General features: G+C 38.8%; 1 protein-coding gene across 2 annotated transcripts in view; it reads right to left on the minus strand.

Annotated features, from left to right (window-relative positions):
* LOC126470636 (metaxin-2) overlaps nt 1-12,234 on the minus strand; it is a 53,474-nt gene extending 41,240 nt beyond the window's left edge. Inside the window, exons 1-3 of one of the 2 annotated variants that reach the window (XM_050098616.1) lie at nt 12,093-12,234; nt 3,843-4,010; nt 1,611-1,687 (exon numbers count right to left, since the gene is read on the minus strand). In XM_050098616.1, the coding sequence (XP_049954573.1) occupies nt 1,611-1,687; nt 3,843-4,010; nt 12,093-12,138 (291 nt within the window). In that variant the 5' untranslated portion in view covers nt 12,139-12,234. Of the gene's footprint in view, nt 1-1,610; nt 1,688-3,842; nt 4,011-10,881; nt 12,047-12,092 lie in introns of those variants that run through there. The other variant, XM_050098617.1, reaches the window with a different exon arrangement.
* Between the last annotated feature and the right edge of the window lie 489 nt (nt 12,235-12,723).

The following is a 12,723-nucleotide window of genomic DNA, read 5'->3' on the forward strand; positions in this document are numbered from 1 at the left end:
TGTGCTGTATCCCCATTTGTGCTTATTTAGCATGCGGCTGGAGAATGCCACACTACAGTGTTCAATTTTTCCATCGACTAGCTTTTCCTGAAATAGCTCACAACCTATTCCATAGTCTGAACTGTCCGACACTAAACAGAAAGGGAGATTCATATCTGGGTAGTACAACATCTTACTATTGCACAATTTATCTTTTATAACCTGGAATTCTACACCCCTACACCCATCCCCCCCCCCCCCCCCCCCGACATGAACCATAGACCTTGCTGTTGGTGGGGAGGCTTGCGTGCCTCAGCGATACAGATAGCCATACCATAGAACCACAACGGAGGGGTATCTGTTGAGAGGCCAGACAAACGTTTGGTTCCTTAAGAGGGGCAGCAGCCTTTTCAGTAGTTGCAGGGGCAACAGTCTGGATGATTGACTGATCTGGCCTTGTAACACTAACCAAAACGGCCTTGCTGTACCGGTACTGCGAACGGCTCAAAGCAAGGGGAAACTACAGCCGTAATTTTTCCCGAGGGCATGCAGCTTTACTGTATGGTTAAATGATGATGGCGTCCTCTTGGGTAAAATATTTCGGAGGTAAAATAGTCCACCCTTCGGATCTATGGACGTGGACTACTCAGGTGAGGGGTTTTCTTTGGAGTGTCTTCAGGAAGTAAGACAGAAGCAATACTGTTTATGACATATCTACAGAACCTGGTAGATAGTTTTCTTGGTTCTCTCGAGGCTGTTGGCAGACAACTCTGTCATATATGATGAGTTTGTATAGTTAGAAAATTGCTCTCCTGCGAAGCTTCTGTAAAGTTTGGAAGGTAGGAGACGAGATACTGGCAGAAGTAAAGCTGTGAGGACCAGCCGTGAGTCGTGCTTCGGTAGCTCAGATGGTAGAGCACTTGCCTGCGAAAGGCAAAGGTCCTGAGTTCGAGTCTCGGTCGGGCACACAGTTTTAATCTGCCAGGAAGTTTCAATTTAAAGAATACTATCAATTTGCTCCTAGCTACAAATAAGTCCACATGACTATACAGTTTAAGGAGTTCCCAACAAGTTAAAAACGAAATAAGGAATAAGGGAGAGTGTCTTTGGTAACTAGTTTCCTAGAATTAAATTAAATATACACATATCAAATGAATGTTATTACCATATCAGTGAATGAAGCCATTGCAAGTATAACTGTGCCAGACTCCCATGAGACAATTTAATGTTTCAAAACAGTAAATGAAACAACTTTTAAAATTATTATTCACAGCTTAGAAAATAATGGTAAAAATCTTGTAAATATGGCCATCTAGAAAATAATGTTACTCTTTAATGACAAATTTATTTCAATATAAGTGGCCTGTGTCACACTTTTCTTATTTATCAGAGATTAGCTGTTTCAGCTTGTTTCTCCAAATTGAACTCTTTTTCTTTCTTTTTTATTCACTGGTTCCATAAAATGAATTATAGCTATTTACATCATTTACAAGAAGGTAACTGATTCACCTACACACAAACAAAAAATGTTATCTAGTATTACCACTTCAACCAAACACTGTAGATGAGGCAGATTACAACAGCTTATTCAATGCCAAAATTAACATAGTATTTAAAATCAGAAAAATTACCTTGCTGTTGACAAATGAAATTATAGGATCCAATTCTGCCACAATAAATGCACCGCACTTGAGGAAGGGTACTCTACCTATTTAAAAAAAAAACCTGTAAATTTCTGTTCAAAGTTGGTTATAACATTACAGTAGTAATGACCTAAATCCAACTAGCAGACAAGTCTTCCCATGCTATATAAAGCTTGAAATATAACTGAATAACAGAAGTATCATGGACTTGTAATAGCAAGAAAAGAATTTCTGAAAAAGACAACTTTATTAACATTGAACATAAATTTAAATGATAAAATTTCTTTTTCAAGAGTATCTGTGTGGAGTCTATCCTTGTACAGAGGTGAAATGTGGACAATAAACAGTTCAGACAAGAAGAGAATATAAACATTTGAAAAGTGGTGCTACAGAAAAATGTTCAAGATTAGATGGATTGATTGGAAAACTAATACTGAAATGAATTGGGGAAAAAAGAAATTTTTAGTACAACTTGATTAGAAGCAGGAAAGTCACATCCTGAGGCATCAAGGAATCATCAATCTGGTAATGGAGGGTGGTATCAGGGGTACAAACTGTAGGACGACAGCAAAGCTTGACTACAGTAAGCGGGAGAGCTGAATTCAACCAAGATCACACCAACAACCACGTAGTACACCTTCAGCTCAAATGCCCCGGACCATTGTGGCCCACTGTGCTCTCCCGTCGTTTGGTCCTGGTGTTTCAGCTCGCAGCATGGGTGGCTTCCAATTGTAGTGGTAGGCCACAAAGGTTGGCATTTTTTTTGTGGAGGATGTCGCTCTTACTCCCACTCGTGGAATAGGATGCCAGTGACTCCCACTGAAGAACCCATGGATCTGGAACTTATACCCTCCTTTTCGCATTTACCATTGGATGAGTTCTCATGCCCGCCAAGACAGGTGGACCAGCTGTTACACCAGCCTTCACAGTCTTCCACTGTTCTGGAGGTGTCAGCTGTGTTGGCTTCGCCTACTTTTGGAGTAGACCCTCCGCTGGGGAATCTGGTGCCCCCTCCAGTTTTGTAACGATGGTCACAGTACAAACCTAGTCATTTTTGGTGCTATGTGGCCTTTCCAGGTGGGAGCAACTTAGTGTCATTGGGAGCAGACATCAATGTGAATACAGATGAGCTGGTGTGGGTCTTGTGGCAGAGTAGTTTCGCAAGCTGTCACAGACAGTGAGTGCAGAGCACTGAATGGGCAGAGCCACAGGCGAATGTGGTTACCTGTTGGCAACAAAAGGCCAGATCCACTAGTTCTTACATTGACTTCAACTATTTCAGACCCGGACTTCACCTTGTGCTGTGCTCTGTTTCTGCATACTTGGTTGTTCAATCACTCACATGTCTTGTGCTTTTATCTGTGCAGACAGTGTTTAGACTCTCTGCTCCACCATAAATTAACTCACACATCAAGTTTTGTCCCCTCTTACAGGATTCAGCTCCCCAGTTTTGTAATCAAGCCACTGTCAGCTACTACAGTTACATTTATTTCAACTGTAACAGTTTTGCAGCATTGTTACACACTACGCAGATATAAAACTTGCGAAAGTTCAAAACATATTTTTCAAAACAATGCAAATGTGACACATGATATTCAACCAAAAATACAACACAAATCACTGTGAGACATATGTAACCTCGGATCACTTACTATCTTTTTAATCAATAGCAAAATTGTTCACTGAGAGTTTTCTCACAATAACAAATTTGTTGATTACACCAATTTGCAACCAAACTGTGATCTCCTAACTAAGCCTAAGACTTGGAGCTATGCTACATATAAGCCGCTAACCACAGCCTCCATTCCAAACAAAAGTAGTAAAAACAAAATTGAAGCTGTGGTGGCAGCGACAACATTCTGAAACATTTTATCCCCAAATACAAATCATCTATAAGGAAAATTGAACAATTTAAACTGCAGTGCTCAGTGACTTTTCTAATCTCCCATTGATTACCTAAAACTACATTCTTGTTTTATATGTGAAACTCATGCAGCTTCATCCTAGGATATGTTCCCTGGCTAAAATAGCCCTTATCAGCACTTAACATATGCATTACTGCTGGAAGTCAGTTCAAGTCTTGGGCAAGATTATTTTGAGATGATGAGTGCACTGCTGTGCTCAGTAAAGCAACTAGATAATTAACAATTAATTATGAAATTCTGTAAGACTAAATTGTGCCATTATTTGCACAAACTGTGGAATCTAATGTTTTCATACCTGATGGTGACATATATTCACAGTTGCTGCGAAGCTCAACTTCATATTTGAGACCACACATGCGAAGGTAAGCCTGAACAGCAAGACAGTTTGCATTGTCAGGTAGTAGTATCTGTTCCACTTCATAAGGTTGGAATAATTTGGCATCGGATGGCCACGGCTCTCGAGCTGGAAAACAGTAACATTTTAAAAATGCTTTGCATCAAGCTGTTAATAACAAAAGGGTTAATAAACTCTTGAATACCCGTACTTCCAGAAAGTTTGGAGCATTCATTACCTTTGTTCAATGGTAATTTTCACTCATGGAAAACAAAAGCTATGTAAAATAAGATGTAAGAACAGAAAACTTAGTAAAGTTGGATGAGGAATATTATTTTTGTCCTGCAAACAGCAAATTAATTGGAATTTTTATACGCAACATCAATTAAATTGGTTGCTGTTTCGAATATGGAATTATTTCAAATGTGAAAACTCCTTTATGATAATCACTACAAGGTCACTAGCTGCCAAGTCAGTTGGGTCGATTTAGTTAAGATATGTCCTATTATTTTGAACAAAAAATGTATATCTGAATCTAGGTGGGAAAACCATACCTACCTGGTTTAGGATGACATGCCTACCCAATATCAATAAACACCTCAAGGCTCTTTATTTTGTCACTGCAGAGAACCACCAGCCGCCAATATGGACTAACCACCAAAACGCTGAGAGTAGATTGACAGTCAGTAATTCCATCACACCAGCCTCACAGCTAGCAGTTAAAAAGCAACCATGCACTTAACATGAAGAAAACACAAGAAGCAGAGCAACATCATTCCTGAGCTGCTACTAGCAAAGACAAACATGGGCCATTCTGATTCTGAAGAAACAGGACAGCATGCAAAGAAGAACCAAGAGTTTCCCCACACTTCTCAAAGCACAGAAAACTAATTTTTGGTACTGCAAACATACAGATGTTAAACAAAACAAGGAAACACAAGTTATTGACAAATATCTGGGAAAGTTTCACAGTTTTTACACTTGCAAAACAGGACGTGTTTTTCTGATTATTGTTCTTTTGATTCAGATGGATGCCATATACACAAGTAAAACCTACAGTTAAACTCACAAACAGTATGGTATTAATATTAGGCACTGCATTCCTGGACATAGTAGTATCTCAGAATGTATCTCTCTTTCCTCGCCGTTAAATGTGCTCACAAGGCCTACATGTTGGTGAATACACACGCTCCTGTGAACAATGAAACTAATGAAAATAAAGTTGAGAAGTTCTGGTCACAACCTCAACCTCCATTGAAAACTTTAATGTGAAAATTGGCTGAGAAAGAGAGTACACATAGGTTATTATGAATTTCTCTGCATACAATAAGACAATGCATGCATGTAGAATGGTCAACCTTCAGTTAACGTCCATATGCCTTAAGAAACCCCATGAAAAATGACCACCTGGAAATGACCAGTCAACTATATTGGTCAATTCTAGTCCAAAAATATAGCTATCACTAGAAAATAATCCCCAGAAATAATGAATGTATGAGTATGCAAAAATTAAAGAAATTCCAATCATCATCTCTTACAAATCAGAATCTGCTTCAGACCTAATCATAAAAATATTAGAAACCTAAAATACTACACAATGATCCAGAGTATGGTACTTAAATTGCAGCCATTTATACAGTCACTTCATACAAATATACAAACATGGGATGCACTGTTTGAGACCATTCAGTAATCAGCATGGAAACTTGGCATTACTCTTTAAAAATGAAAACACAGGTGATTGAACCCAGAATATGATAGCACCCCAGAATTCCACATCCAAGTCTGGAAAAACTGGAATAGCCACGAAGTCCAGAGACCTCCCTTTCATTTCAGACACATCATATCAAACAAAAAGAAAATCACAATACATTGATCACTGTCCTCCTTCAAGGGAATGTTTTTTTTTCCAAAAGTTCAGACATTTGGCTGTATTTTTTACAGAAGCAAACATCCAAAACAATCAGACAAATTAAACATGCTTACCACTTCAACGCACTGGAAGGAATCTGCAATAACTTCAAACAGAACAACACTAAATCACAGTACGACACAGTTTTTACAGTTTCTAACACACAATTCAACAAAACCTGACGTTTTAATTTCACAAAATGGGCATATGATTAGTGAAACTGAACAGTTCAAATTTCTAGGTGTTCAGATAGATAGTAAGCTGTCATGGAAAGCCCACATTCAGGATCTTGTTCAAAGACTTAATACTGCCATTTTTACTATTCGAACGGCATCAGAAGTGAGTGATCATTTGACACGAAAATTAGTCTACCTATTATTTTCTTTCGCTTATGTCATATGGTATTATATTTTGGGGTAACTCTTCCCATTCTAAAAGGATATTTTTGGCTCAGAAACAGGCAGTTCGGGCAATAAGTGGTTTAAGTTCACGAACCTCTTGTCAACCCCTGTTCACTAATTGTGACATTCTGTAGTATTACTTCGAGACAACTGTGAAACTCCTTCAGAAAAACTGCAGTTCAATAGAGCCGTCCAAACCAAGACTCAATTCCACAGAAACACAATCAGATGTATAATATCATATTACACCTCAAAAACAAGAAACTACCACAGGGGAGACAGCATAATTGTCAAGATGCTCAAGATCAGGGGCAAATTAATGATTTACTAACTGCAAGCCAACGTAGTGAATATATGAGAGACCAATATAATACCTACATCTACATACATACTCTGCAAGCCACCTTTCGCAAATAGTGCAAGGGAACGAAGACTGTCTATATTACTCTGTATAAACCCTCATTTCCATCTTCATGGTCCTTACACAAAATGTATGTTGGCAGCAGTCAGCTTCAATGCTGGTTCCCTAAATTTTCTCAATAGTGTTCCACAAAAGATAATCGCCTTGCCACAAGGGATTCCCTTTTCAGTTCCCAAAACATCTCTGTAAGACTTCCGTGTTGTTCGAACTTACTGGTAACAAATCTACCAGCTCGCCTCTGCATTGCTTCGATGTCTTCCTTAAATCCAACCTGGTACAGATTCCAAACACTCAAGCAGTACTCTGGAATAGGCCACACTATCATCCTGTATGCTGTCTCCTTTACAGATGAGCCACACTTTCCCAAAATTCTCCCAATAAACCGAAGTCAGCCATTTGCACTCCCTACCACAATGCTCACATGCTCAATCCATTTCATATGGCTTTGGAACATTACACCAGATATTTAAATGGCATGGCTGTGTCAAGTAGCACACCACTAATGCCATATTCCAACATTACAGATTATTTTTTCCTATTCATCTGCATTAACTCACATTTTTCTACACTTAGAGCTAGTTACCATTCCTCACACCAGTTAGAAATTTTGTCTACATCATCTTGTATTCTCCTACAGTCACCCAACAACACCTTCATATACACCATAGTATCAGCAGCAAACAGCTTTAGATTGCTGGCCACCCTCTCTGCCAGATCATTTATGTAACAATATTATGAAAAGGAAAGTTGCTACTCACCATATAGCAGAGATGCTGAGTCACAGATAGGCCTATCTGCTTATTGTTGTGCCTATCTGCAACTCAGCATCTCCACTATATGGTGAGTAGCAACTTTCCTATTCATAATATTGTTACATTCCAACCTGGATTTTCCATTGTTACATCATTTATGTACGCAGAAAACACCTGCAGTGCTATCACACTTCTCTGGGGCACTCCTGATGATATGCTTGTCCCTGATAAACACTCATTGTTGAGGACAAAATATAGGGTTTCATTGCTTAAAAAGTCTTTGAACCACTCTCACGTCTGGAAACCTATTCCAGGATCCAGAGGAATGTTTCATATGAGTCATCGGCTTTGGCCAGTGACATAATGTTAATGGCTGCTGTCACATCACTTTTGGTGCATATATTCACAGTTTTGTTGTTTAGTTGACAAAGTCAATGAATTCAAAAGAAAAAACAAATAAATAAATAAAAATAAAACTGGTTGTGGTGACACACTGATCTGTAGCCTAGCCTGAGGTGTAGGTTGAATGCGATACTCAAAAAACCTGGGTGTGGTGACAGACTGATCTGTACTTTAGCCCGTTTGAAAAAAAAATTGCCAATAATGTAACATTATAGTCACCATACTGTTTAAGACTTTTGTCGCATGTTTCCTACGTCACTGGTCAAAGCCAACATTTCGTGTGAAACATTCCTCTATATTCCGTATTCCATATGCCCATACCTATGTTAAGTCTGCAGTGGGGCATGGTGTCAAATGCTTCCTGGAAATCTAAAAATATGGAATCTGTCTGCTGCCCTTCACCCATAGTTCACAGTATATTGTGTCAGAAAATGGCAAGGTGAGTTCCTTGCGAGCGATATTTTCCAAAAACCACGCTGATTCCTGGTCATAAGCTTGTTAGTCTCAAGAAAATTTACTATATTTGAACTAAGAAAATGTTCAAGGATTCTGCAGCAAACCAATGTTGGGGATACTGGTCTGTAATTTGCGGGTCCACTCTTTTACCATTCTTACATACAGCAGTCTCTTTTTTTCCAGTCACTTGGGACTTTGTGCTGGGCAAGAGATCCATGAGAAATGCAAGCTAAGTAAGAGACCAATGACCTAGAGTACTCTTCATGAAACCGAACTGGGATACATGTATATTGGAAAACTGTTCCTTTTCACCCACCACAAAAAAGGTGCCTATATGGACCCACACAATTAATTACCAGAGCAATTCTCTTCCACCAGCTGCCTACATTGTATTCACTCATAACCTACTTGTCAGATTAGAGCCAAAGAACTAAAATAATAGAAGGCAGGTGAATAAAAGTAGGCTTTCAACTAGGTTGATTTTGTGGAGAACAGCTCGAGAACTAAAGATGACACTAAGTACTGATTCACACAGAGGTCGAGAGAGAGAGAGAGAGAGAGAGAGAGAGAGAGAGAGAGAGAGAGAGAGAGAGAGAGAGAGACAGACTCACTCTGTCTCTTTCTATCTCTCTCTCTCTCTCTCAACTGACCACACTACCCTGTGTGAACATGGTGCGCATAAGAAAAGAACTGACATAATCCAAATCATTTAAACTAAAAACAGGAGTATGGCAATATGAGGGGTTATCTCCCCTCCAATTCATTATGGTATTACATATGATAATCAAACTATGAGAGAAAGAAAATCTGGAACAATTAGTGACAAAAATGAATCAATATCAAATGTCTTGTCTTTGCTGGTGCCCTAGCAGTAATTGCCGGAACCAGTACCAAAGCCAGACATACCACAGAAAAGCTCCACAGGATTGCTATCAAAACTGGTCTCCAAATCTCTTACAAAAATGCAAAGTACATGGACTTGCATTGTGAAGACCTTGGATCCATCAAGACAAAATATGACAATATTACTCAGGTTAAACACTTCACATACTTGGGTGAAATGACTGAGAACACTGGCATGGCTGGCATAACATGGACACCTACAACACAAAAAGCATTCCACCAAAGCCAAACTTCACTACTATCAGACAGTCATTCATCCACAAGCACTCAACACAGTTAAGATATCATCACCATCACCACCACCACCACCACCACCACCACCACCACCACCACCATTAACTATCAGTGTCAACATATTTTCAGCAGGCCGTGCCATCAGCTTTTACATATTTGAAAAATGTGAATGAAGAATCTTACCAACAGGTCAAGATGGTAATACGAAATTTTTCTTCAATGTCACTGAGAAAGTGGACCGATAGATATTGTTGAAAATATTTCGACTCAAGATCCAAGTTGGTATCTGGATGCAAAGATGCTCAGAAGAACGCACTCCTTGACAACAATTTACAAGAGAAATATCTAAAATTTCATGAACTTCTCGTGAGTACAGATTCAAATGGAAGCCAAAAACTAAAGTACAATGGTTAGCCAACACCCAAAACAATCTTGTAGAAGTCACAATTAATCAACGGGCAACAACTGAAATTACTAACAAACAGAAGAGTGATTCTCATATTTTTACAAACAAACAACTGATGGAAAGCCACCTTCAATTCAAACACACTAAAAAGATGACAGGCCAATACTGATAGGATGAAGAAGTGTTGGGAAGATATGTGCCTCTATATGCTTTTCAAAGGGTCAAATGACATCACCATGATGATAATTGCCTAATTTAAGATACCAATGTGGTTGCAGACTGAAAACCACAAATAAACATATTGCGCATCCAAGAAACTAGCAGAGAGAACGGTAGTACTAGACACATAACCAGAATTATCCCAATACTTAAATATCATAGTTTGTAATAGCATACGTAAAACAAATGAAAATGCACATGCTGGCAGTGAAAGTTAAAAATGTTTAACATTTTGACAGCACAAATCAAAACATCTACATATCATCTAGTTCTTTAATATTGGCAGGTGACACTTTTCCTGTATCACATAATAGAACTTCACCTGAAGTGGAATTATTGTCAGATATTAAAATTCAGTTGTTTCACAGCAGTAATACTGAATGAAATATTAGATAATAATTTTTAAAATTAAAACAGGAAATTGTGAGTCTAGTGTACAACACAACTTTATGTGTATTCTTTTAATCATGAAGCAATAATGTGTGTAGACGGAGTCAGGGATTTTTTTTTATTTGTACATTTCATTTGTAGATGTCAGTCCTATGTTTTGTTTACAATATGTAATATTTTTAGATGCTGATGTGTTGTATACTAGACCTATATAGGTCTACAGAGATGATCTACTGAGCGAATGACATATTGCATTGTGTTGTACACTACATCAATATACATGTTTATTTCTTTTTTACTATTTTTTCATTATTACATGGTGGCAAACAGAGCTGTAGCATAGCCTATCAAGGTTAGGTTGGAAGGTGAAGTTAGTTGTGAACTGACAAAGCCTGCAAAGCACATCACAATGTATTATACATGAAGCATACTGCATAGCTACATTTACGTCCCCAATGAATAATAGTGTGCAATCGGGCGCAGTGGGTAGCACAATGGACTCACATTCGAGAGGACAATGTTCAAATTCCTCTCCAGCCATCCAGATTTAATTTTCCCATGGCTTCTGTAAATCAATTCAGCCAATTGTCAGGGTTTTTCCTTTGCAAAGGGCATAGCTGACTTCATTCCTTGTCCTTCCATAAACAGAGCTTTTCCTGCATTTCTAATGTCCGCACTGTAAATGGGACAACTCATCTTCGTTCCTTTCCCCGATCAGAACCCCCTTTCTACCCCACTGTAGTTTGTTACGTCTTGAATATAAAGGAAGATATTTTGCTAAATTTTTTGTGTCCATAGTCACGTCATCCACTGGTCATTTCTCCTTGAATCATCGCAATGTTAAGGACTTCAACAGTCTATCGGAGCGCGTAACGCAGTGTTAACTATTGTGGTCTAGAAACCAACAAACGAAAGTAAAGTGTTCTGCAAAAATCAAAATTCAAGCGTATTCTATAGGACAGGATATAACAGTTCAAAGGGAAGCATCAGTACCTGTGCCCAATATATACGTTAATATTATTATTACTATAAATGTGACTGTGTGGAAACGGCAATGTAACTTTATAATAACTTCCCATTACAAACTGTATATCATCATTCTTAGCATAAACACGTTTGTTTCTCTTCTAATATCATCTCACACAACGTAGCCATTAAGTAACTGGACTATTTCTTCTAGCAAGTCGTTACATTCAACCGCACATCTTTTATCAGCCTGCCTTTTCATCGCCCACAAGTTGTCATTATGTACTTATATCATCTATCCACTTCGAATTAAATGCCACTTCTTTCAACGCGGCCTCAGATGTTGCCTGACAATATCCTGTTCACCGACAACCTAACGATTCTTTTTACAACACATGGTGCCGTACATTGTCACTAACACCCAAAACGGCCTTTTTTGTATAATATTTGTTACAAAACACCGGCAGAGACCGCTGCGAGTATTATCAATAAAGACCCCGGGAGAAAAATAGTTTTTAACAGTATTCGAGCGATCTGTTGAATCTGTCAGACAAATCACAATAAGTTACAAACGGCACATAACAGTTACATTATCACACTGACGCGAAACACCGGTAACTGCAGAAATTGAACCATGAAAACATAAACACAGCCCCTACAGTAATAACGGAGCCAAACACCGTCATAATTATGAAGTCACCACTGAGTTTTCGCCACGTAATAAAAAATGCTACACAACGCTGCAGTACCTCCCATTTCCACAAACATGTAGTCTGGCATTATTCTTCCTGGCATTTTGCCCTACTGCCCGTGTTTATAAATGTCTTGCAGACTAAAACGTAAACAAATTAGTAACCTACACCAAACAAACACATATCAACAGTGCAGCCAACGTTATTTCATGTGGCAGTAAGCGTTTCGACCATGGAGATTAGGAACGTCTTTGGTTACGACTCACGGTTTCGGCCACAGTCTAATTATGTTAGACTGTGGTTTCGGCCATGGAGGTACTCCTTATACCTCCATGGTTTCGGCGGTGGTTTCGACTATACCCTATAATTCCGACCACAGTCTGTGGTTCCGACAAAGGAGGTTCGATTATTCTAACCACCTTGATTTCGACAGGCATAAAAAGCTGACACAAGCGTCGCTCCATCATCTCCTTCAGAGGACAGTAAGTGTTTCCACAAGGGCATCCGATTCCCTACTGGCACAGTATTAAAGATGCGGTCAACAGAAATAGAGCGAGCTAGCGTAAATGTAATTATGGAGATTTTAGCTCAAGAATTCACAGAAACGTCAACGTTATGGACCCGTAAATGTCAGGTGCGAAAATGGATTTCTCAGATATATCAATTGGGATACTAAAAACTCTAGAGA

This window comes from Schistocerca serialis, chromosome 3, assembly GCF_023864345.2.
Source record: "Schistocerca serialis cubense isolate TAMUIC-IGC-003099 chromosome 3, iqSchSeri2.2, whole genome shotgun sequence".
Taxonomy (NCBI): domain Eukaryota; kingdom Metazoa; phylum Arthropoda; class Insecta; order Orthoptera; family Acrididae; genus Schistocerca; species Schistocerca serialis.